The 25,936-nt window shown below is 36.7% G+C and overlaps 2 protein-coding genes across 9 annotated transcripts in view; one reads left to right on the top strand and one right to left on the bottom strand.

The window, feature by feature from the left end:
* Window positions 1-201: 201 nt before the first annotated feature.
* Window positions 202-18,957, bottom strand: slc26a2 (solute carrier family 26 member 2). Of its 6 annotated transcripts, none has more exons than XM_039774864.1 (5): window positions 18,800-18,957; window positions 12,105-12,190; window positions 5,705-6,329; window positions 4,331-5,070; window positions 202-3,107 (listed from the first exon to the last, which is right to left on the bottom strand). In XM_039774864.1, the coding sequence occupies exons 3-5, from the start codon at window positions 6,302-6,304 to the stop codon at window positions 2,312-2,314; spliced, it is 2,136 nt and encodes a 711-aa protein (XP_039630798.1). In that variant the 5' UTR covers window positions 6,305-6,329; window positions 12,105-12,190; window positions 18,800-18,957; the 3' UTR covers window positions 202-2,311. The 6 variants fall into 6 exon arrangements, with proteins under 6 accessions (XP_039630798.1, XP_039630800.1, XP_039630799.1 ...); XM_039774866.1 differs by lacking the exon at window positions 18,800-18,957 and adding an exon at window positions 18,230-18,250; XM_039774865.1 differs by lacking the exon at window positions 12,105-12,190 and having other exon boundaries at window positions 5,705-6,346.
* Window positions 18,240-25,936, top strand: part of pde6a (phosphodiesterase 6A, cGMP-specific, rod, alpha) — a 100,131-nt gene continuing 92,434 nt past the window's right edge. For 2 of the 3 annotated variants that reach the window (XM_039774861.1, XM_039774859.1), the window contains exons 1-2: window positions 18,240-18,338; window positions 21,319-21,403. The gene's annotated coding sequence lies outside the window, so the exon portion shown is untranslated. Of the gene's footprint in view, window positions 18,339-19,083; window positions 19,246-21,318; window positions 21,404-25,936 lie in introns of those variants that run through there. The other variant, XM_039774860.1, reaches the window with a different exon arrangement.

Raw genomic sequence — 25,936 nt, 5'->3', positions numbered from 1 at the left:
AAAAGGAACTACCTTAAGACATTAAAAATATTGTAGGTACCTATCAGCAAGCAAAAACCTGCAAAGACATTTCTAAACCTGTGCCATAATCACCAGTTCATGTTCTGTATTTTTTTTATGCTTCTTTCTATGTGTTTTCTGTTTAATTTGGAGTGTTTTTATATGTTCAAAATATTTATTTATTTTATGTTCATATTTCAGTTGAATGTGATTTTGTTTCTTTGTGGAAGTATCTGTTCTTTGTGTTTTGTGGGTGGTTCCCCAAGAGGCGGGGCCACCTGTCTATCTCGACCTAAGAACTGTGTCCAGCCTTATAAAGGCTGTGGAGACAAGCAGTGTAATTGGATACATTGTTAAGTGTTGGTCAGGGCTCTTTGTGTTACCCTCTCTTTCCTAGTGTTTGTCCCGTGCTAACACAGGCTCCACTGCTTTCGATGCCTTCCTCTACTTTTTCCGATCTAGACCGTCTTCTGAGTCGATACATGTCCTCCTTGATTCTGTTGAGCTTTTTGGGTCTTCTACATGGGCTCTTTGTGTTATTGCTATTGCTTATTTTGAAGCAGACCCCCGTGACCCTGTGTTAGGTTATAGAGGGTTGGACAATGACTGACTCACTAGATTTTGGCCTTCTTTGCTCTGTTTTTTTGACCTTTCCATCAAACTATACTGGGACATTGTTTACTTCTGGATTGCTGATTTGTAGGCAAGTCTGTCTGTGCTTGTTTGAGGTCTTGTTTGCTAAAAGTATTTATGTATTATAATAACACTTATAAAGATTCTTTATTTGCCCTTTAATAACAAGCCAAACGTTCACAGTCATCCTTCCACTTGTAGGGCTTTTGTGATCTTTTTTAAATTATTATAGTTGTTTTGCTAGCTCCTCATTGAGCATGCTTCAACAGAAGCCAGCAGGTTGCCTTGGAGCCTGGCAAAAGTCAAGGTTGCCTCTGCTGGGCAGACTAGGTGGGTTTCTGGCCTGCTACCTAGCTTCTTTTTGGTGTCCTCACCATATTTTACTCTTTGAAAAAAAAAAAAAAAAACTCTAGATCATACCACCAACAGTCAAACACGGGGAAGGAGACGTGATAGTGTTAAAATGCTTTGCTTTCCAAGGATCTGAAGAACTTTCTTAAGTGAAGAACTGTGTATTCTGCACTACATTAGAACTTTTTTCATCATAATTTCCAGTAATCCCTTCATGAGATGAGGTATAGTTGTCCACATTAAAATGGCTGAAAAGAAGAAAAATTGTAAGTTTTGGACTTGCATATTCAATGTACAGATGTAATTGTTAAAAAAATGGTATGGCAGGGTAATGCTTGAACCTGTACCAAAATTACTGACTTGAAGCAATTCTGCAAGGACAATGAGCAATGTGCAAAGCTGATAATGAATTATAAAAAGTGTCTGGATACTTCTGGAGCAACCAGATCTTACGTTGTAGGTGATACCAATATTTTTTTCACACACTGCCATATGGAGTTGGATACCATCATTCATTCATTAAATAACAAGGTAAACAAAATGTGTTATCTGTTCACTCGGGTCTCTTGTATCTAAAATCACATTGTAGTTGAAGACTTGAAAACATTCAGTTTAAAAATTTGCAATAATAAAAGAAATCAGAAGGGGGTAAATACCTTTTCATGACACTTTATCTATCTAGGGCGCTAGCTATAATCATTTAACCATACGTAACAATTAAACTTTGGCGTTCAGTACTCTGAAGAACTTATTGAAGTGCTACTTTAAAACTCAAATTTTATGCCAACAACTTTAACCAAGTTACATATTGTGAAATGTATACTTACACATGTACCAAACATGATTTTATTGCTAAGTACTTTCTATATATGTTTTAGAGCTGCCAAAAAACATATTGTAATTTCTAAATATTGATAGGTTTTCATTAATATGGCTTTAACCCATAGAACCCAGGTTAGATGAAACCTTAATCCTTCCTAATATAATTTGAGAGTTCTGTTACACAAAGTTCTCAGGCTTTCTGAAAACTTCTTGCTTAACATTTACTTAAAGGCAAACCCTGTGCCCATTCAGGCAAACAAACCAGAATGAAGACCAGGTGGTAATATAAACATTCATATACAAAGCAGCATAGAACTTTCTTCAATTTTTTTCTATATCATAATACACATAGAATAGCAATACTGTTGAAATTCAGAGTATAAATAAAGATCTGTATTAAATAAGGCACAGTTAACAATAAATCATTTGCAAAGAATATAAAGTGTATAAGAGTGCAAATATAAATAAAATATTTGATCATTTTGTTATTATTCTTTGACGAGTGTCAGCAAGAGCTGAGAGTTTCATTTACTCCGTTTTCCATATGCAAGGTTTTAGCAAACCTTACTGCTTCACTGATAGTAAAAAACACTCGCTCTGTAAATTCCTGCTCCTTTTGCTTCAGGTAGCCACCTCTGTGAAGAGAATCCAAGACTGAGCTATTGCATTGGGCTAAAAGTACTCGAACTCCAAAATTTTTATAATCCACATACAACTCTTTTAAAGCATTTAGTCCAGCAGTGTCTATAAAAAACATTGGGGCACAGTCTATAATCAGGGTGTTTAAGTGGGGTTCCTCAGGCATAAAGTGCTGAACTGCTGTAGCTATTTCATGGTCATTTTCTACAGCAATGTTAGTTTCTACATGTTGTTTTACTTTTGCCTTCTGTTGCTTTTTCTTGAGGATTGTCTCCTTGCCAGGCTCAAATCCAGTACAGCGATACACAGCTTTTTTAAAAAGAGACTGGTTAGCATAATAGACAGGTGCCTCAAAACGCATAATGAAGATGCCAGATTCAACATGCAATGAGTTGTAAGAATTCAGATCTTCATAAAGCTCAAGATCACCAGCACGGCCCAGCTGAACAGCCCTTGCCATCTGTGTACGCACCAGAACACAGAGTGCAGAAAACACAACGCCAATAAGAAGACCAAGCTCTGTATTGAGGAATGCTGAAGTAGACATTGTAACCATCCAAATAATTGCGTCAATGCGATTCACCCTCCACATCTGAGGCAGCTCCCCAAACTTACGAAGTGCTCCTCTGAGGTTAACAATGATGATAACTGCTAAGACACACCTACAGTATGGAGAGAAAAAGTGTTTAATTAACAAGTAGAATGTTGTAATAATAACATTTCCACATTCTGTGTTCTGTTCCTGTCATTTTAACAATTTACATATCTGACTACATTTTACTGATACGAAGATGATTCTGAATTTGAAATGCAAATGGATTTATCAGTAAGTCTGCGTTTACAGCTATTCAGTAGAACAAACAGTACTGTTAGCTACATCTTCTTACTAATACAATTAGGATTAAATCTTTAGCTTTCTTAGCATCCAGAGATTAAGACTGCTGCCTTAAAGATCCATCATCTTGGGTATGAATCCTCTGTATGGTTGTTGTTATCTGTGTGGAGTTTACAGGTTCCCAAACATTCGCCCAATGTGAATGCAAATATGGATATGTATAAGTAGACCCTTCAATAGATCTGTACCCTGCCCAGAGTTAGCTTCTGCTTAGCCCACTTTCTTCCATTGTCTTAAATACTTACTAAGTCTAGAGTCACTGAGAGCCATAGCCTTTCCCAACAGCAACAAGTTCTAGATGGAGTGTTGGCCTTTTGCAATGCACACTCATGTACATACCGATATCTTCAAATTTTGAACTGCCCATGAAGCAAATATGCATATCTTTAAGAAATGGGGAGAAAACCTGAGCAGGTGGATAAAAGGCAATAAGTCAAATATGCAAGCTCAGCTGGTACTTAAGGTTGTGAGCACTGTGCTAAAATTCTACCCAGTAAGTGATCTATTTTAGTCTTTATTATTTAATTCATCCAATCCTCTGAATTGTCCCTGTTTCCCTTTTTAAACAGCCTTGCACAGGCCAAACATGATGCACAGAACTATGAAACTGTGAGGCAGCAGTGCTGATTACAGTGTCATTGTTCCACCATGCTGCCTCATGAACTAGACCAGAAATTCAGAATACCTGATATTCATTTTTTTAAAGTTACCTCCTGAGAAAGGTCACAAGTATCTTTTTGCTGGACTTACCTTTACAGTAAAATGTAGTTTTTCTCTATCAAATTTTAGTAGTGGTGACAGTACTTAGTATTCCCCTCTGTAAAAACGTCTCATAGTTCTTTTTCTGTTCTTTACTACTGTTCATTTTCCATTTACTAACAGGACATAAATGCATTTTTTAAAAATAACATTATGATGTAGCATGTAGAAATTAACGTGGACACTACAAGAAGTGTTAAAAAATAACTATTCAACAAAAAATATACTTACTTCTGCAAAGAATAGAACACAGGGGCAATAACAAGCAAAACTAAGAGCAGGACCAAGGCTGTGACAAGTCCAGAAAGCTGGGAATGGCACCCTGTGGACTCTTTGACTAAGGTCTTGGTAAGAGCAGCACTGGTGGTGAAGCAATGGAAGAAGGCAGGAATGATGTTACAGAATCCAATGGCATACATCTCTTGATTTGCATCCACGGTATAACCATGTTTTTTTGCAAACATCTCAGAAAGTGATACTGTAATAGCAAAGCCGATGATTGCGATTGAAAGAGCATCCAGGGCAATATTTGGTATTAGTGACCAGTTAGGCATCTGTGGAGGGAGAAATCCTGTTGGAATAGTTTCAGCCACACTTGAACCAAAACGATCTTTGAAATGTCCGAAATGAGATGCCAAGGTAGCGACAATGACTACAAGTAGTTCCATTGGAAAAGGCACTTTCATCTTTGACTTGAAGTGTTCATTTAATTCTTTGGTTGGCACTAGAACCAGCAGACAGAGCAGACTGGTGATGAGATCACATAGGTTAGTGTCAAGCAAGTTCTGGAATAGATAGATCCAAGTGCGGATGAGTGAGCCTATGCCATTTGCCCTTGGCAATCTAAGTCCCAGAAGATATTTAATTTGAGAGGTAAGAATAGTTAGAGAGGCTCCAGTTGCAAAACCACTCAGAAGAGCATCTGACAGGTAAACTGAGACAAACCCAACTTGAAAGAGGCCCATTAAAATCTAGACAGAAAGTAAAACATTAAAAAGATTTTAAAATTCAAGAAAGTTAAAATTGCAAGGTTTCTCCAATGATAATAGATGCTATCCATCCGAAAATACCAGTAGGTTGTTCCTGGAAATGTGGTACAGATATAGGCAATCTAAAAAAAGAACCTAAAACATCCTGCACTGCCACAAACTGTGTCTGAAGCAATGTGAAGCTGAGTGGAGAGATCTGAAACTCGCAAATTAATTTTAAATAGCTTATTTTACCTAAAGATACAGTATATTTAATATTTTAGAGAATACTGTATATTTAATATTTTATAAATATGACTTTACAGGAGGTGCCCATCAGTCCCTTAACTCTCTATAGCAAAAACATTAACTTTTTCATGTGTTGTGTTCTACTTTGCATACATACACACTTGTGGGGTTTGGTGTCAGCAGAGTAGTTTTCATCAGATGAATGCTGGCTTCACCATATAATAAATAATGCTGATTAAAAATCACTGCAATACCATGACTGCAAAAAGTAAGTGAAAATGTGTGAAAAGTTGTTCATACTTTGAGTTACTAATATATTATGTACTAAGGTATACCTAAGGCTGTTTTCAATGTTTGATTTTATTTTTTTCTGTTTTATTTTACATACCTGATAAACTCCTGCCATAAACGTTACAGTGGAGCCCACTACAATAGCATAGCATCCTCGGTCACAAGTTACATTGTAGTTGCTGTCTTTACTGATTCCGGTCTGGTTTACAGATGTCTGTATGAAAAAGTCAACATTTTGTAGTTCTCTGTCCACAACTTGCCCAATAAGAAGAGACAGTACTCCAAATATTCCAACTGAAACATGACGTGATGTACCCAGTACAGCATAAATGATGCAGGAGAAGAAAGAAGTGTACAGACCATAGATGGGGTCCTGCCCAGCCAAAAGTGAGTAAGCAATAGACTGGGGTACCAGAAGGATGCCCACAATAAGTCCTGACATTAGGTCTCCCAAAAGCCACTTCTTCAATTCATAGCGGGGCAGCCAATTTAAAATTGGAAAAAAATCAAAAACTGCTTTTTTTGTTTTCACTGGATTACATGCACAGAACAAACACAGCTTCTTGATAACTGCAGATTTTAGGTCTTCATCCTCCTTCTGGATTTTTTCTAAAACTATTGGTTTATAGGGCTTTTCAGAAGGTAAGGTCAAGGAGGTCAGCTGATCCGGGCTGTTTTCATTAACTTCATCGGCCATTATCTTTCCCACTTCTACTCACGTTCTATAAAACAATAAATGCTATTACAACATTTCCATCTAGTTCTACATCATGTAGCATATTATCACTATAATGCATATTAATAAGGTGTAAACAGGAAAAACATTTTTGTTGGTCACACAAGCAATGCTGAAAAAGTTCTGATATAAATATATAGAAAAGCTTATTTCCAGCCTTGATATAAAATCATATATATCTGGCCAGTTATTAAAGAAAGGGCACATTTAACATGGTAACATGACATAACATTCAGAAAACGATTTATCTAACTTGGAAGTCACAGTAGGCCATGCAGCACATCCATATGGGGACCATTTAGAACCACCAAGAGATGTGTTAAAAAGTGGAGACATGGACAAAATATTCTTCTTGTAATATGAAATTTCTTACCTTTATAACAATCAACACTTTATTTTGTGTAATTCAGCTTGAAAAACACATGACCAAATGACAGCAAAGAAGCTTATTCTAAAGATCTGTGCAGTTTAAATGGAGTAAAAATGCAACCAAATGTCAACAACAGTGCATTTAGTAGGGTAATAACACAAATGATACAATCTTCAGACTCAGACAAGCAGTTGTTACTAATTTCTTTTCTTTATTGCTCTTTAAATCTCTTAGATAAACCAGAGCAATTTTATTTGTTTCAGACTCCATTTTTTCCAGAACAACTGATCCAACTTTCACCATTACTCATGTTGCAAAGCGTAACTCTAGTAGATAAGGAGAACTGAAACAATGATGAATGAGCAATACAAGTACCTTGTTAGACCTGTTTGAAGGACTTTGAATGAATATCTGTAACTGATCTCATCATGAATGTCCGCTTATATACTGGAGTTTGTAGGGTTTTTTGGCCATTGTTTCTGTCTAGCATTTATAATGCAATTTTTACTGAAATACTTTTTGTATATTGCATTAAAAATCCGAAGATTTACATAGCTGTTAGCATTCACATCAATCACTATAAACTTCACTTTTGTGTATGCAGTAATGGAAAAAAAATATACTGCTGGGTGATGAAATCTGTTAACTTGTTTCCCTAAGTGGGCAACTTAAAACTAATTTTTAACTTTTACCCACTAAAGTACCTGTTTCACTTTGCAATCCCTTAGGAAAAGAGGACTAAAAATAAATGGTGGATGACCACCATTTCTATGCCTGTTTATTTCTAACAGAACTTGCTAATTCTTTAAATCAGATTATGCACTGTGCAGTGAAGTCACTGTCTTTGTATAGTTTTAGTGCTGCCCCAAGTTCTGTGTGGGTTTTCTTCAGTCACACTAGACTTCCATCCAACTTCAAAAGAAGTGCAATTTAGGTCAAAGCCTGGTGCCTCATTCCTACTTTGCTCCTGATTTTGCAAGGACAGACTCCGGCTCCCTATGATTATAAGATTGAACTGTACAGAATGATTCAATGAAATTAACTACTTCAGATGGTAGCTGAAATTAATTACTATGCAGTATGAATCCCACTTTCTCTAAGTGGACATATCAAAATTTGATCTTCATATTAACACTACCTTTACATACAGGTTATATAAATAGAAAAAAAAACTTTTAACTTTACAATGAAAAATGGAAAGAGATTCTGTTGAAAAAGTAAGTACAACCCTTAGCTCTAATTGCTGGTATTGCCCCTTTGGCAGAAACAACCTCGGTTAGACTCTGACATCAACTGGGCCAAAGCTTTTCCAATCCTCCGAGTAGAATTCTTTCAGCTGGAGTGTCTTGCATGTACAGCCTATTTCAATTTCCCCCACTGCATTCCAATGGGATTCAGATTCAAACACTGACTTGGACATCTTAGAATCATTTCTTCTTTTCAGCCATTCCTTGGTGGATATAGTGGTATGTTTAGGGTCATTGTCATGTTGTACAGTCTACTTTTGGTTGAGCTTCAGTTTTCTGATTATTCTGCAGTATCCTCTGGTATAATGAAGAATTCTTATTGGAGTCTATAATGGTAAATTGTCCAGGGACTGATGCAGCAAAGTAGCCTCAAACCAGAGCATTTTCACCACTGTTTTATAGTTGGTATCATGTTCTTCTGGTCAAATGCTGTCTTTGGTTTTCGCCAAACCTGTATAATTTTCTGTGTCCAAATAACTCTCTTTGCTCTAACTAGAGCACATCGTTTCAGAAGTCTTGGACTTTACCTAGATGTTCATGGTCAAACTTTAGACTTGCCCTAATGTTCTTTCTGGACAGCACAGGTTTCCTTGTATCACACTACCCACATGGATCTTGTTTAAGCTGTCTCTTTCTAATGTAAGACTCATGCACTTTGACATCTACAGTGGCAAGAGCTACCTAAAGATTCTATAATGAAATTTTGGGGTTCTTAGAGACTTCGTTCAGCACTTTACATTCTGCTCTTGGGCCAAACCTGCAATGAACTGCCTGGCCTGGACAAGTCTCCAATTGTTTGAAATCTCCACTTACAGATGGCCTTCTACACAGTGAATGGATGATTTTGCACTGCTTAGAGGTCTTTTTAAATCCCTTCCCAAACTCACAGGCATCTATAAATTTCTTTGTGAAGGCCTCAGAGGACTCCCTCAATCTAGGTATTGTAATAATACACATAACAAAAAGCAAACCAAAGTAAATGTATGAAGTTTAAATAACACAGGTTCCTGTTCCTCAGAGGTCTTTTCTTCTGATGTTCTAATTACTCACACCTGATCTGACACAGGTGATTCTAATGTTAGGTACTTGAGGGAGTGATAAAAGTAGGGGTTTTCTTACTTGTGCAAAATGTGCATTTGTTTATTGAAATTACACAATAGATGACAAAATGTAAATGTGACATGATGTTTGTTATATCCTCTTTATCTATAGATACTGTTTAGACGATTATCAAATCCTGATATGTTCATATATGCTAAAAAAATTTTAAAAAACATTTCAAGGATCTATTTCATTCAAATAACTCTAGATCTTAGATACAGAAAACTGTGCAATGGCCATCTCCTCTCATATATACGTACCTATATATATATATATACAGTATATATATATATATATATATATATATATATATATATATATATATATAAGGTATAGAAGAGTTGTGTCCAGAAACATCTACAAAAAAGGAAGAATGTGTGAACTTCATGGGTGAAAATGATATTTTTTTGGATGAATGCCTTTTGTGACACAACTCAGACTACTCACTGTGAGTTTGATTAAATACAAAGAAACTGCTCACCGGAGATGTCTTTAACACTGTTGTGCTCCTTCAAATGATTAACCAGCCTTCTTCATATTTCACCTATATAAATTTCTGAATAATTTTTACAAAGGAAAACAGAAACTAATGTCATTAGGCAAACAAGTTTTCCCTGTTATAATAAAATGTTCAGATGTACTACTAGATATGACTGTTGTTGTAGAGTCAAAAGTAGTTTTGCCTGGGCAGAAGCATTTTCTGACAAAGTCAAATTGACTATGCCATATCCGCGAAGCACTGGAAAACTGTGTTCTTTAATCACTTTCATTCATCATTGTTCTGTTTAGAAACAACTGATATTGTTCATGAACTATGTCGCACAGAGAGTGACATGAAAAAAATGCCTTCATTTTTAAAAATCCAATTTCAGCATTCATGTACATGTCATATTCTGAGAAGAAGATCTGCAATTATATGAATATGAATTTCACTATTACTCAAGGGTCAGAATTCTTGAGTCTTTTTCCCTTTGCACGACCAGGGACAGTGTGTCGTAAATAGGACAATATAAACATGGATTAACTAAATATAAACATGCATATCACTAAAGTTTCATTGCTATCAGTTTTTTTTTTGTTTTTAGCCCCTTTATTTATTCTTGCAGAGCATAGAGCCTGTTCAAATTTGCCAGTATTCACAGTGCTTTTAACAGGGATTTTATTAATGCTCTTGTACAACTTGATGGACAAAGTGCACAAGCTATACATTTTTATAAACCAGTTTCTGTAATCCGATCAGCATAGTGTTTAGAGCTGAGGGCTTATTGATCCATGGCCAGTCACAGTCTCTGCGGATTTTTCTCCAGGTACAGTGTTTTCATGTTTTCATCCCAGAAAATGCCCATTTTATGTTAACTGGTGATTCTAAATTTTCTCCACACATTGGTCCCATAATGGACTTGTAACCTGCAGATTGTATTTCAAAATATACTTCCTTTCTTTAATACTGAAACAACTTATGAGAAGCTGAGTCACATGTGTTTTGCATAAGTTTACCTTAAATTAGTACATCTTCAATATTTTGCCACAGTGGCTAGTGTTGCTGCCTCATGACTCCAGAAGAATAAACAAAGATCCCAGGCCTGTCACCCTCAGTGTGTGATTGTACATTCTTCATGAGTTTGAGTCAGTTTTTTTTCCAGGTACTCTGGTATTCTTCCCACAAAACCAAAACAAATTATATTGGTTTAACTGGTGTGGCTATTGTTGTATGGATGAGCATAACCTGTGATAGATAAGATACCCCATCAAATGCACCAAAGTTCCGACCCCCTTGTGACCCTTCCCTGGATTAAGCTGGGCTGATTATAGATGGATATTACCTAATATTTACAAGTGATGGAAAGAGAGCTGTCATGCTCATTCACTCTTTCTGTTCCCTCTTCTTTCTCTTCGCCAAGTGTTTCAAATGAGTCATCGGTCACCAGGCCTCTGTCCTGTGCCTACTTATCTTTTTCATTCAATCAGTTATACAAGGAGGATTAAACTCATGCAAAAACAAGTACCTAAACTCAAAATGAAAAGATTTCTGAAGACCAAACGTCCTAAGCTTAGCTTAGCTTAGTGGCCTACAAACTATGATTGCCAGATTGAACTGTAGTCACTATTTGTCACTATTTAAAAAGTCTTCATCAAAGACAAAAATTAATAATATTAATAATCAAATGTAAACAAACCATTTTTTTACCTTAAACTAACTTTAGCACTGTGTTACTCAAAGCATTCTGTGCAACACTGCAGTATTCTATACATCTGTTTTTACAAATCCCTTACACAATCAGCCTTTTTGTATTTTACACGGTTACCTTATTTTGCCATTAGTAAAAACACTCCTTCACAACAGATTTCTGCACAGATATTAATAACCTCAGTTCCACTCTCTTTACTTTCCTCCTCTCCACCTGCCTCCAGACACGTCTCCCCCCTCTTCTTCTCCTTCGGCCAACAGTAGCCCAATTTCTGCCACCACCCTTTTGGCCAACAGTACTGGTGGTGGTCGTTGTTAACACAGGGCTCGACCGTTTCGGTATGGAAATTTCTATTGTTGTCCGCATATTGATTTGGCAAAATTTTACACCAGATGCCCTTCCTGACGTTACCCTTCCCATTTATCTGGGCTTGGGATCGGCACGAAGAAAATAAATAATGACTGCATAATGTGTCTGATCAGTAACATTTCTTAACTGTATTACAGGCCAGTTTTCTCTTTGATTTCTTTCTTACATTTTGTGCGTTTATAATGTTTTTTATTATAATGGCAGTGTTTTCAAGTGACACATTTTTTGAAAGCTGCAGTTTTTCTCCTGTGTCTTTTAAGAAAAGTGCATAAGTCATTGAGCACTTTTGTTACAGATGCTCCATGTGAAACAGGTACAAAATAACATGATAAAGATATAAATATGTAAGGAATAAATGTAAATGTGGGACCCAGAATTATTAGCCTAACCTCCAATATCTTCATATATATATTCAAATATATATGTTCAAAAATAAATACAGTATATGTTCTAACCTTCATTTCTGGCTTATCTGATGGACTTACCATGCACACAACTGTAAAATCACTAGGTGGCCACATCCATCTTCACCACTGGTTGACTATGTGGCCCTAAGCAATTAAGACTTCAACTGCAGAAATACAGAAATAATTGTACTATAAAGTATCTAGCAACAAACTCGATCTCAGATCAAAATTGTTTTTTGATCATTACCACAGTTATAATATTTTCTGCATTATTTCCAGATGTATAATTTGTTTATCATGTTAAATTGAATACAGGAGAATGACAACTCTACCAACTAAAGTGTGTACTATGCTGCATTCAGAACTTGTTGAACAGAGCTGAGGAGGTAAAGTTCAGTCCAGCAGAACATACTGCTTTTTTAATGCAGGTCATAGGTTAGAGCCTGGAAGAAACTCATCTTGTAGCATGTGCCACACAATATTGTCAGAATAGAAGTGCCACCATAGTAGACAGATTTAATCCCATCATGTTCATTAGGAAGCGCTGAAGGTGCATCACTGATTTTGGACAATTTAGGCGTATGCTGTATCTGAACAATCATATAACACTTAGACGTACTATGTCAGTGATCCTCAGATTTGGTCACAGAGGATGTATGGCTACATATATTTGTTATAATGAACCTCTGCTTTTAACTGTTTTCTGTCATTGTTTGAGCAAGCTGTTATTTCCCTGTTTGCACATTTTAGTGTCCATCAAGAAATTACAAAGCTCGGACTGGTAATTTTTTATTAGAATGAAGCAAACATTTACTGTATGCATGTTACATGGGAATAATTTGGGGTATTTTTTACTTCCTCATTTTAAAAATTATCATCATCATCATTGTTATCACATTCTGAGATAACTAGAGTGAAAGAAAACAATGGAGCCTAAGGAAAAATTCAATGTGATTCTGGTTTTACACAGGGGAAACAAAAATTATAGCCACAACTATAAAACATAAAGATGTTAATGCAGAGCGTAACAATGAAAGCATACATAGAAGACCCTAATATGGTGTAAAAGACGGGGGCTCCACTGAGCCCCAAAGCCCCAAACTAAACAGTCCCAAGTGGAATTTTCACAAAATACCTCAAACACAGGCAATCCACAATCCTCAATCCTCCCTTTCCTCCTCCAGGTGAGCTTTGCCTTCTGCCTCCCGAGTATGACCTCCTGGAGAAGGCTGTATGGCTTGCTTTGATGTCAGATCCAGAAATATTTCCGATAATGAGACATAGCCTGATGGAAGCACTTCCGGGACTGATGGAAGTCTCCTGAAGTAGGGAGTCATTCCTCCTGCAGGGTCCTCTGGCAGCACCCTAAGACTCCAAGGTCCCTCAGGACTACAACTCCAATAAATCTCTGCAGGTGTCCTTACTAGGACCACACCATTGCAGCACTGCCATCTATACTGGGGGATGAACTGACCTGGATGCACCAACTCCAACTCATGCTCACCTGAGGTATGCAGTACCACTCCGGAAGAAGATAGGGCACTGTTGCTGACAGTCTAGTCTACTCTGTCCCTCACAGTGCTGGGAAGACGCCCAATGAGGTCAACTAACTCAGAGAAGCCCTGTCCCTTCTTGTCCAGATGGTATAAAAGCGGGCATCCCAATGAGGTACTGTCTCATTTTTGGACCAGAGCAGCCAAGAGACTGTAGCTCTCCCAAAGATTGGCCCATTTTGATTTAGATGCCATAGGAAGATGAATTCTAAGGCGATTGCCAATCTTTTATGCTAATGGCCCAATTTTGACAATCGGAATACAGCACATACAAGTAAAAATTTCACTGGAATCTGTACATATGACAATAAGGACCCTATAAACCTATACATTCTTTAGCGCATTACCCAAGTCTTCCACGTGCCACAATGCATCTTAAGGATGTGTAGATTATATAAGAGTTTGAATAATACTGTATACAGAGAGACACTTGAACAATATAAAATATTACACAGTAAGAAAATTACTTGTCCATTGATTCATTTTCTTTATTGTTGCAAGTTTTCTTAGTAAATATATTTAGATCTCCAACCAAAGCCTACTTAAAGATAAATAGGGGGGTGGGGGGAACAGGTTATAAGCATGCGCTGACCACCTAACACACGACAAACCATCTGGATTGGGACCCGAGTGCAGTGGGTGACACCTCAGCACCACAGTGGAACAGTGTGAGTTTTTTTTTTTTTTTTACGGTGGCTGGAGAACACACAATATAAAAAAGTAAAAAATATCAGTACTTACAGCATGTAAGAGCTGCTTCAGCTTTGTGATTTTTGTGTATTTTTGAGAATGATGAGCATGATCTGCTCATTTTAAATCCTGCCAGGAGGTCTGAACTTTGAATAGGGTATTGCAAAATTCAACATTTCTTTTCCCTCAAACATTCTGATGTACACATGTTTTGCTTTTTTCTGGATTACGGACCTAAACACTATTTATCCTTAACTAATGGACAGCTGGACTAACATTCTTCATAAGAATTTTCTGATACAGAGCAAAATTCATTATAGTATAGGAGCTGTTTAGGTCCTGAAGACAACAAAGCGTCCTTAAACAATGATACTACTCCCACTGTGTTTCACTGATGATATGCGATTCTTACTGTTAAATATACTGTAAAAAAAGTTCACCTTTTAGCTGATTATTTGTTTTTTCAAGAACTCTTGAAGATCACCAAGGTCTATTTTGACAAACCTGAGGTGAACACTTTTGCCCTTATTAGTGAGCTGTGGTTTATACCTCTGTAATCTGTCCAAAGTCCTGCTTTTATCCAATTTATTACTGATAGAGGAGTCAAGAAGATCTCTAGATCAATTGCTTCCTTGAGACTCAATAGAAAATATGATGTGATGAACCAGCAATTATTAGAACAACCACTCTCTTTTAGCCTGGCTGAAATTTATATTTTTTGCAAATTTTTAAACATTGTTTTTAGCAAGGTATGATGTGTCTTTAGAACCCATATGCTAGCAATTTCATTCTGGTACTAAATGGCTAAGTTAGCCAAATTTATTTTGGGCAAAGGTGACCTAAATCAAGACTATTTGCTACCTAAAGTATTCAGACAGGTGATCCTAATAATGATGGGTACATTTTGACAAATGGAGATGGCATGTTTGATTGTCTTGAATGTCAAAAAAATTAAAAAATGACTATGTTTGGGTGTATTTCTTCCCTTTAAATTGTCCTGTAAATACTGCCATAGTACAATCTGTTGATAGCAATGACTAAATTCACCATAATAAAGCAGAAAATCATATAGGGAAAGGTTTAAAAAATGAATGGCTCACAGTTAGTGAATAGTGTTATAAACATTCTATTCAAAAGAAAATATAAGGGCCAAAAACATGTTTGTTCTACTCTATCGTAGAGGAACAAAAACTTGTTTGTTGTACTCTGTCTTATAAATACATGTATCCTTTGACATGACTGACTACAAATGCTGTTATTAGTGTTCGTACCTCTTCTTTCCCCATATATAATGACCACTAACCTATTAGCTAGCACAAAATTAATAGCATTTTTTTTAGATTCTACTTTAAAACCCTAATATGTACATATAAGGCCATTAACTGAAACCCCCTAAATGACTGAATATTATGTCTGGACCCCATTCAAGTTCTGTACTTCAGGTTTTTGGCAAGTATAAAAAATGGATGAAAATCTTAAGAATGAGATCTTGCTTCTCTTCATTTACCAAACCAAACACTTTCACTTTTAAAAAATCCAAAGTATATATATATATATATATATATATATATATATATATATATATATATATATATATATGAATAGTAATTTCTTGCATTGTAACTTGTTATGAGTAAAATGAAAACATAATGTGTTATTAATATTTAAAACTTTATCAAGTATATGACAATAATCAATGTTTACTCTGACATGTCAGGCTCTATTATCTCAAAAACTTCCCTGAACACTTAGACCATTTTTGTAAGTAGGCTACTGTCATATATTAGATGTTACACAAAAAAATCACATTTTTGCACCTTGCCACACCAGGTTCCCAATGTCTGTGTGATTATTCTCTGGGTATTCCAGTTTCCTCCCACAGTCCAAAGACATGCAGGTTAGGTGAAATGGCAACACAAAATTGGCCCTGGTGTGTGTGTATGTATGTATGTGTTTACCCTGCAATGGACTGGTTGCCCTGTCCAGAGAATTGTTCCTGCCTTGCGCCCTGTGGTTGCTGGGATGGGCTCCAGCACCCCTCTCTACCCTGTTAAGAAATAAACAGGTTAAAAAATGACTGATTTTCTGTTGTTTAGCTCTCTTAACTGAGCTGATATTGTTGTAAAGTACTTTAAGCTACATTAATTTATGAAGATATGTTATACAAATAAATGTAGCTGTTGTTATTTTAGTACACTGTATCCTGTCTATTTTTGATGAAAAAAATACAATTCACAGCAAAATACAATATTGTCATAAGGATGAAACTCAAAAATCAAAGTGGGAAGAATACCATGGAAAACAAGTGAGGTCTTCAAGGGAAGCACATGTTGAAAATATGATTTAAGGACACTGAAGTCATGGAAAAGTGACTTAAAATTGTGCAATTTGTTCCACTCTCTCTGGCATTCCGGACATTACTCCATACTACACCTTTCACATGTCATTATCAAAAGAATGAGCAAACTTTATAATCTTTACTTAACAAACCTATCTCTACATTAAATACAAGGAAATATGTGATGTGTATATCAGCTCTAGTACTCTGAGCTGTAAATTATAAAAAATAAGAGAAACAGAATATTTCAGATTTAACATAACATTTGTCATACTTAATTATTAAAATGATTAGGGTTAGAAAAAGAATTAATCAGTTACTTTTACACCTAGTAATTCTTTGAATAAAGAAGTAACATTGTTAAATGGATAAGATATGGGAAACACACAAGTAAAACTACAGTAGATTACTGTCGTTGAATACTGATTTTTTGAGCTGTAATTTTTCCCTAAAAATGGCCTCTTTCATAAGAGTATGACTTTATACATTTGTCAAACAAAATGCAAATATGCCTGTTTGTGATTCTAGTATTGGTTGAATCCTTGTGCCCAGTGCTACTAAAATAGGATCCAGTTGCTCCCACTTTGCATTCAATTAAACAGGTACAGGTACTGGAAGGATGAATGACTGTTTGATAGCTTTCTTTAAACCATCCATCCATTTTCTAACATTTCTTTTCTATAACAAGGTCATAGGAAGTGAAAGACTATTCTTGGAAGCAAGGCTGAAATCACGTCTCCTTGGAATGCCAGCACATTGTAGGTCACATTCACACATGTGGACATTTGAGTCTCATAAGTGGGTCAATTTACAGTAACCATCTCTGGAATGTTGTGGAACATCATTGTACTCAGAGAAAATGAGTACAAATTTTAAAAATTCCATATTGCTGGAAACTGGACTCACATCACTGAATGGATGGAGCAAAACTAATTAACATGGTAAATATAACATTCTCAAAGCCTCTTTATTAAGTTTAGGTTTGCTGACAAAATTGGGAGCAAGTCAAAAAACACTTAGGAGCCCACTAACATTGGATCAATCTAAAATCGCCAGTCAAATAAGCAGAAGAGACCAGCACACAGAGGCAGCATTTCACATTTCTCACGACTGGACCCCTGTCCCTGGATTTATGAAACAGTAGCGCTACCCACTGTACTACACTTAAAACAATATTAAAACTGTTATTTAAAAAATATATGTTCGGGCATAAGAGCTTTTGGCATTTTGTACTTGCTCCTGTTTCGATTACATACATTAAACATACAAGACCACGAGAATGTCTGTATTTGTGAATTCCGCCAACTATTTGGCCTTCTGTCAAAACAGTTTAACGTTAACATCGCCCACATGCTACACCGGCAAAGTCTCTAACGGCCACCACTAGTATTTCTGTGAGCGTTGTTTGCTGAACATGATCGAAGTACAGGTCTGAAAGCGTTGTTTGCTGAATATGATCGAAGTACAAGAGCAACCAGTACTGTACTTTTTAAACTTCTGTATATGAATTCAACTCTCCGACACAGCATAATCAGCGCGTATTCGTCCGCCGTAGTCGTGGCGCCCTCGCGTTCAGCAGACCCAGCCCAGTAAACGGTGGCGCGCGCATTCATTGGACTTACATGCGGATGCCGGGGTTTTCCTGCTCGCTTCGGCTCTGCTCTGCTCGGCTCGGCTCGGCTCAGCTCGGTTGAAGTTTGCGAAATCCGCTTGCTTCGTCTCAAGTTCACGGTTAGACATGAAAACTTTTCTTTATCTTTCACTGGTGTTTGACAATTGTCAAGAACATCCGTTATACGCTGATAATGTGGCACTAATCCATTTTTCTTTACTAGCGTGGAGCCTTGATTAGTGCGCGGGAGTACACATTAATTGCATTGACTGTACACACTGTTCTCCCAAACCGGGGATCAGCGACGAACTGCAATGTGTAACGTGTCATACATGGTGACATAATCTATTAAAACTATTTAGAACTCGAATTAAACAACTTGCTACTGCTTCATGAAATACCTTCGAACTAAAGTGGGAGGCGAATCTATAAAGTCAACTCTGGAGGCGCTTATGGCGTGAAACTTCCTTCATTGTTAAGCAGGAAACGTCAAGACGCATTTGTTGCTTGTTTCTAAGTAACGAGAAACGCATTAGTTGTACAAAGAGCATTGTACTGGACGAAGGAGCAAAAAACTTACCCCCGCCTCCGTTACTCTTTTAGGTAGATGCCGTATGTCATTAGCATAAACAACGGTCCTCGCGCACTCATGCACTTCACTTCTAGCCCTCGTTCATACAAATGTAACTTGAGCGAGTCCCAGTTCAAGGGGAAATGTCACTGACTCGGCGATTTGCATATTTAGTCGGGGGCAGCCATGGTGCGCCTGCGTCACGTGACACTGGTGCGCGCGCCCACATCCTTGACACTCGGACGTTTGCATTGACTACAGAAACTGCCCCATCATCTGCTGGTTATATTACACCGCCTTTTAAATTCGCTCAAGTGCGAATTATTTCTCTATTTTATCACGATCAAGTGACCATTTTCAGTATGACACATAATATGGCAGCGCCGCTAAAATGACCATCCTGTTTGAGGAAACGAAAAAGTGTCGTATACTTAACGATACTAGCATCTTTACAGGTACAAGTTAATTACGTCAAACAACTTTCGCTTTCCAGACACTGAGAAATACCTAAAATAAGGCAAGAGGGGCTTGAAAAACAAGTTTAACCCGGGAAGAAATAATAGTCCTGTGTGTAAAGATATCCAGGAAATGCAACTGCCTAAATGAGTTTGTTTTGATGTAAAGTTGTTGGATATAATAAGTGACTAATGCAGGTGTGAGTGCTAAGCACTATATACCAATGACCAGTCTTTGTGTTTGTGCGGCTGGCATGTTCTTCTCGTGTTAGTTTTCCAATTTCTCTTATCTCCTCCCATATGTTTATAGGTATGTTAGGTTAATTATCACTTCCTAATTGTACATGCATGTGTTGGATGGAACAAGTGTACCCTGCATTCTGTTGGCATTCCCTTCAGGGCAGGTTTCCACTGTTTTATTGAGAGGAACGTCTGCTCCCAATGAACCAATAACATAGGAAAACACTTTTTAAAAAATGCTTTGATTATTTTGTTTGATTTTTATATATTTTGGACATTGAATTCAAAAATGAAAAACAATTTATCAAGTAACATTTTTTCAAAAAGTATTTTTTTTGTCAATTATTGCTTCTTGGTTTTTTTTTATTTCATTAATTAAACATCCATGTTTTATTTTGATGTTAACTTGTTTGAAATTTAAATTATTTAATATTAAAGTCTATGTTTGAAGCAAAAGTTATTTTCATAGCAGTAACTAACTACAATGAGCAACTTTGGTTTCAATGTCAGGACAGTCAGGTCTTCCAAAATTCCCAAGCTCAATTCTGTGAGTGGGATAGCATAGCCAAGAATTTACTTTTGGTTCAGAAGGAATAAAAAATATCAACAGATTTAGCATGATGGATCCAAATAAAATGCTGCCACCACTGCTTCATATTAAGGTTGGTTTAAAGAAGCAGTTTCTCAAAGCCCTACCTAATAATGGAGCCTGTTTTAGGCATTTGTAATGATAGTTTATGGGTTTGTGTGAGGCTAAATTAAAGAGGGCATTTTTGCCAGACCTGATATTAGAAAAGTGATTTCTAATGCAAAATTTAATGGTGTGATGAACAACCTTTAAAATGAGGCTTGAATATCATTTAAATAAGTAATCGGTAAGTTTTTAGGTAACAATAAAGAATCAAATTATAAAGAAATTGTGGAAAATTAGTTAAGTTTAATGAAGTTCAGTGTTTGGATTCACAAGTGGAATTTTACCCTGAACAGCAGGGTGAAAGATTTCATCAGGATATCTAGAACAGGTAAAGAATGTACCAGAGACAATGGGATGTCAGTGTGATGCCATAATACTGCAGGATGATTCATAGACATGCACCAGAAAAAGTGTACAAATGATGGGCCACTAAACAAAGTTTTGGATCAAACAAATTATTAAATAACAGAAAATAGAGAAGTCAATGAATGTGTATTTAGACCCCCGTGACCCTGTGTTAGGATGTAGCGGGTTGGTAGATGACTGACATTATTGTATACATGAATACATTTTGTAATTTGTTAAATTTTAATTATGTTTCTTTTCAAATTTGTAATTAAATATGTGATGTATAGATATGATGTAAACATTACAATTATATTTTTATTTTATTCTTGAATGCAAAAAAAATATCTATTAATGATTAAAATGATTTTTATGAGTTGTAAAAAAATAGGTTTTACACAAAATGATGAATGGTATAGAAAGAAAGAGGTAAAAATTACTTTTATAGAAGTTGGGGTAAAAAATGAATTTGCAGATTAAAAAAAAACTACAGTTTAACCTATTAAGGAATAGACAAGGTTCAAAGCATGTCTAAAGGCATAAAAATAGTAGGAACCAAAAAAAGTGCAGAAAAATAAGACGAGAAACATTTTAAAAGGACTTAAAATTTATAGTATTTGGATTTACAAGAGAATACTACCAAGTGACATAAGTGTTCAAATCCTGGAAAAAAATACCTGTTTAGACTAAAAAAAATAGAAAACATGTTAATTGTATAAGATTTGGATTTTAGCTACAAACAGATATACTTACACAGTTTTCACAGTCTAACTTTGTTTTATTGTCTTTTCCAGTCTCATTCACTGTCCTGGGGAGTGGGTACACCTTTCCAGATGGTAACACTGGTAACGCATGGTATCAATGAGCTCCTGACAAGATGTGAGTGGAGCAGCTCTGCTGATTTTATTGAGAACACATGTAGTTAGTTTACTTTTAAAATTATAGTGTCCTGTGCTTTGTTTATCACTATGATTTTGCCTAATGTACACTTTTAATCTTTTTTTCTCATTTCCAAGCACCGTTATCAAATATGAACTGTCTCAGTACAGTTTGAGCTGTCAACATTATCATGTTAAGCTTCCCTGCCTGCTTTCTGTGCCTGCTCTTTAAAAAGTACCATAACATTCTGAATATAGCTTAATGCAATTCATTATCACCTGAGGCCAAACCTTTTCCTAGCAGCATCTCATACAAGGCTGAAATCAACTCTAGACTAGGTACCAGTCCGTTGCAGTTCTGCCAACGTTAACACTCACATGGGGCCTGTTGTGCTGTGAAATTTTACATACGACTTGATAAATATTTTGTATGTCTTTATTTGTAACTTAGGCAAAGCTGTGTAATATTAGTGTTACATTAGTTAGAAACATTCATGTTTACAGACACCGGACTAAGTCAGGAAAGTGAATTTCAGGATAGGGTTGGGGGGGGAGTGCCTAAAACCAGTTTGGCAAGTGTTTCTCTGCTAAAGTCTCTCAACCCCCGTAGGAAAGCCAGTCTGCCTAACTGCCAAGCTTTACCTTAACATATGGTTTTGGGGGCAGGTATGAAGATGTTGGTCTGAAGTATGGCTGTTTAGAACTGGCTTGTATCACAAGCCTTTAAGTACCATGATGTCCTATTGGCTCAAGGGATTGGACAGAATGTGGTATAAAAATAAGGGCCATGTTTTAAGTCCATATAGCTGTGTCATTCCCCATGGGTGCAATTGCATGACCACGGGGAGTTAATGAGGTAGTTGAACGAGTCGCACGTGATTGCCTCATTGGCTTCCTGCGGTGTGTGTTTAAGGTGCTGCGCTCACGGAGGCACAGGTGGACGTGTATATATACGGATCGGCACCAAGAAAGGGGAAATGGATAGATCGATCGAAGTGAAGAAAAGGAAAGAGGTTAAAGAAAGTGAAAGAAACGGAAAGGCAGTCTTAGCAGGAGGATCTGGCCACCTGAAAGGAGGAGAGAGCATGAGCCGGGGCCACGCAAAGGAGAGTTTGGTTGTGGTGCTCTAGGGGCTAGTTCGCCCCACTGAATGTTCAATCAAAGTGGGGTGAGCAAGGCAGGTGTGTCCTCCCAAGGGATCTGAGGAGCGACTAATTGTGGAGCACTGCACTTTGGACACTGTTTTGTTGGTTTTAAAATAAAATCACTTTTGCACTATCCCCTGGCTTCATTCGAGAATGGTCTTCATTTGTTGGCTCATCTCGGTGACATTACAGACGGAGTCAGGTTTTAGAGCTCCCAGCAGATTGTCACACAGAACATCTATATATTTACTCACTCCCTCACTCTCTCTCTCTTACCAAACTGATGAATGAACTGACAACACAATGAAGAACACAGCTCGACAGCCATATTGAGACAGGCATGCAGCCTGCTCTGAAAAAAGCTGACCACAAATGAACTGGAGACATTTTTAAGTAACTAACAAGTCTGTGTGCCACCTGAAACTACACATCACCATTTATCCGGTTGTATGGTTGCCAATATTCAAATGTACTTTCCATACTGTTATTATTTATGAATATTACCAATAATACATTGTTTTTTAAATTGTAACTTAACTCCTGCTTGTCTTTTACTACACCTAATTGCCTGAGGACAGGGCGCTTTTAGAATTGTCAATTACTCTAACATGCAGTATGAATCTTTGTGATGTGGGATATACTGTAAATGATCCTTACCTATAAATATTACTGTAAAATGTTGCATTCTGATTTACTCAGTCCTTTCTTTAAGCAGCATATTTCAATACAGCATCACTGGCAAGCAGAGACCTTTCTGACAGCACACATGCTGTTATAGAAATTACTAATCAACTTAACTTGGTTGTCTTAGGGATGTGGGATGAAAGCTAAAGTCCTACAGCAACAACAGCAAATGTGGGCAAAGGATGAGTATATAAGATTAATTCTGACGGTTAATCAGGTTAAGATTTAGTCAAGTTTCTTTGAGCAGGTGATATTAACCACTGTGCCACTGTGCTGAAGCAGAAGTAGACTGTAATAAAATAAAATTATGGTTCAACCATCATTTGCTTGTACATGATTTACAAATTCTGGGATACTGCAGTAATGCTATTTATTGTAGAGATTATGTGACAAAGGTCTATTTAAGTTTGACAAAATAAAGAGAAGTAAAAGTAACTGTTTTATTCATTATACTGTAATTATGATTATTAGTATTAGTAGTAGCATTGTCACATGTACAATGAATTTATTACTTTCCTGTTCATGTTATTCAGTTTTAAATGATCTGTTCTAACATAGATCATTTTTATACATTTGTAAACATAATTCTGTTACAGTAGAGCAAAAATTGCATGTTAATAATTTTACATATCTGTACATTGTGTACATAGACAATTATAGATGCTATAGGTTCTTGTAGTCTTACTTACACATTCTTGAGGCAACCTAGAACATTCACATAAGATAAGGTAACATCAGCTGGCAAATAAAAAGTAGCAAAACAAAACAACAATAAGTAAATTAAAAATCGGAGGATTTCCGTCTTTGGGAAGATGCAAAGTCAATGATTTCCTGTCTTAAGCCAACTGACCAGTTTGCTTTTCCACTGACATTTTTCAGTCCATTAATGCTGGTGTCCATTACTGTGACAGAATTAAATGGTCTAATACTAGAGTTTGTTTATATTGATTCCATTGTTTCCTAATACATGGTCTCCATCCCAGGGGAGAACAATAATAACATTAGACTATAAATGAATGGAGAAAATAGAAACGCCCTACTAGAAGGTTGCCATAATTAATCTAGAAGAAAAATGACAGACTAATACAGTATGTATGTTTGTATGCTAAATGAATGTGGTTTTAATCCTTTATTTTGATGGTGTGGAAGCAACCCCCAAGGAAGACAGGATTAGTTCAATCAATCAGTATGTATTCAGTCACAGATGAGTAGTACATGGATTCATGCTTTGCAAAGAGGCAGAGCAAAGTTTCCTGGTTTCAATCGGCTTTTAATATTCATTTTCTTCTCTCCCCTTTACAGTTGTGCTTGAAAGTTTGTGAACCCTTTAGAATTTTCTATGTTTCTGCATAAATATGACCTAAAACATTATCAGATTTTCACTCAAGTCCTAAAAGTAGATAAAGAGAAAGCAGTTAAACAAATGAGACAAAAATATTATACTTGGTGATTTATTTATTGAGGAAAATGATCAAATATTACCTATTTGTGAGTGGAAAAAGTATGTGAACCTCTAGGATTAGCAGTTAGTTTGAAGGTGAAATTAGAGTCAGGTGTTTTCAATCAATGGGATGACAATCAGGTGTGAGTGGGCACCATGTGTTATTTAAAGAACAGGGATCTATCAAAGTCTGCTCTTCACAACACATGTTTGTGGAAGTGTATCATGGCACGAACAAAGGAGATTTCTGAGGACCTCAGAAAAAGAGTTGTTGATGCTCATCAGGCTGGGAAAGTTTACAAAACCATCTCTAAAGAGTTTGGACTCCACCAATCCACAGTCAGACAGAATGTGTACAAATGGAGGAAATTCAAGACCATTGTTACCCTCCCAAGAGTGGTTGACCAACAAAGATCACTCCAAGAGCAAGGCGAGTAATAGTCGGCGAAGTCACAAAGGACCCCAGGGTAACTTCTGAGCAACTGAAGGCCTCTCTTACTTTGGCTAATGTTCATGTTCATGAGTCCACCATCAGGAGAACACTGAACAACAAGGGTGTGCATGGCAGGGTTGCAAGGAGAAAGCCACTGCTCTCCAAAAAAAAAATTGCTGCTCATCTGCAGTTTGCTAAAGATAATGTGGACAAACCAGAAGACTATTGGAAGAATGTTTTGTTGACGGATGAGACCAAAATAGAACTTTTTGGTTTAAATGAAAAGCGTTATGTTTGGAGAAAGGAAAACACTGCATTCCAGCATAAGAACCTTATCCCATCTGTGCAACATGGTGGTGGTAGTATCATGGTTTGGGCCTGTTTTGCTGCATCTGGGCAAGAACGGCTTGCCTTCATTGATGGAACAATGAATTCTGAATTATATCATAGAATTCTAAAGGAAAATGTCAGGACATCTGTCCATGAACTGAATCTCAAGAGAAGGTGGGTCATGCAGCAAGACAATGACCCTAAGCACACAAGTCGTTCTACCAAAGAATGGTTAAAGAAGAATAAAGTTAATGTTTTGGAATGGCCAAGTGAAAGTCCTGACCAGTTAATGTGAGGAAACCCACCAACATCCCAGAGTTGAAGCTGTTCTATACGGAGGAATGGGCTAAAATTCCTCCAAGCCGGTGTGCAGGAATGATCAAAAGTTACCGGAAATGTTTACTTGCAGTTATTGCTGCAAAGGGGGGTCACACCAGATACTGAAAGCAAAGGTCCACATACTTTTGCCACTCACAAATATGTAATATTTGATAATTTTAC

Source organism: Polypterus senegalus, chromosome 13, assembly GCF_016835505.1.
Source record: "Polypterus senegalus isolate Bchr_013 chromosome 13, ASM1683550v1, whole genome shotgun sequence".
Taxonomy (NCBI): Eukaryota; Metazoa; Chordata; class Cladistia; order Polypteriformes; family Polypteridae; genus Polypterus; species Polypterus senegalus.
Note: the sequence above shows the minus strand (reverse complement) of the source record. Positions and strands in the feature narration are given on the sequence as shown.

Bases quoted from the DNA above. Each gene is read 5' to 3' on its own strand.
- slc26a2 (XM_039774864.1), bottom strand. From the start codon at position 6,304: ATGGCCGATGAAGTTAATGAAAACAGCCCGGATCAGCTGACCTCCTTG. The intron at 5,071-5,704 runs GTATGTAAAATA...CTTTCTGTCTAG, and splicing joins TTATGGCAGGAGTTTATCAG to ATTTTAATGGGCCTCTTTCA. The intron at 3,108-4,330 runs GTAAGTATATTT...TCCATACTGTAG, and splicing joins GTGTTCTATTCTTTGCAGAA to GTGTGTCTTAGCAGTTATCA.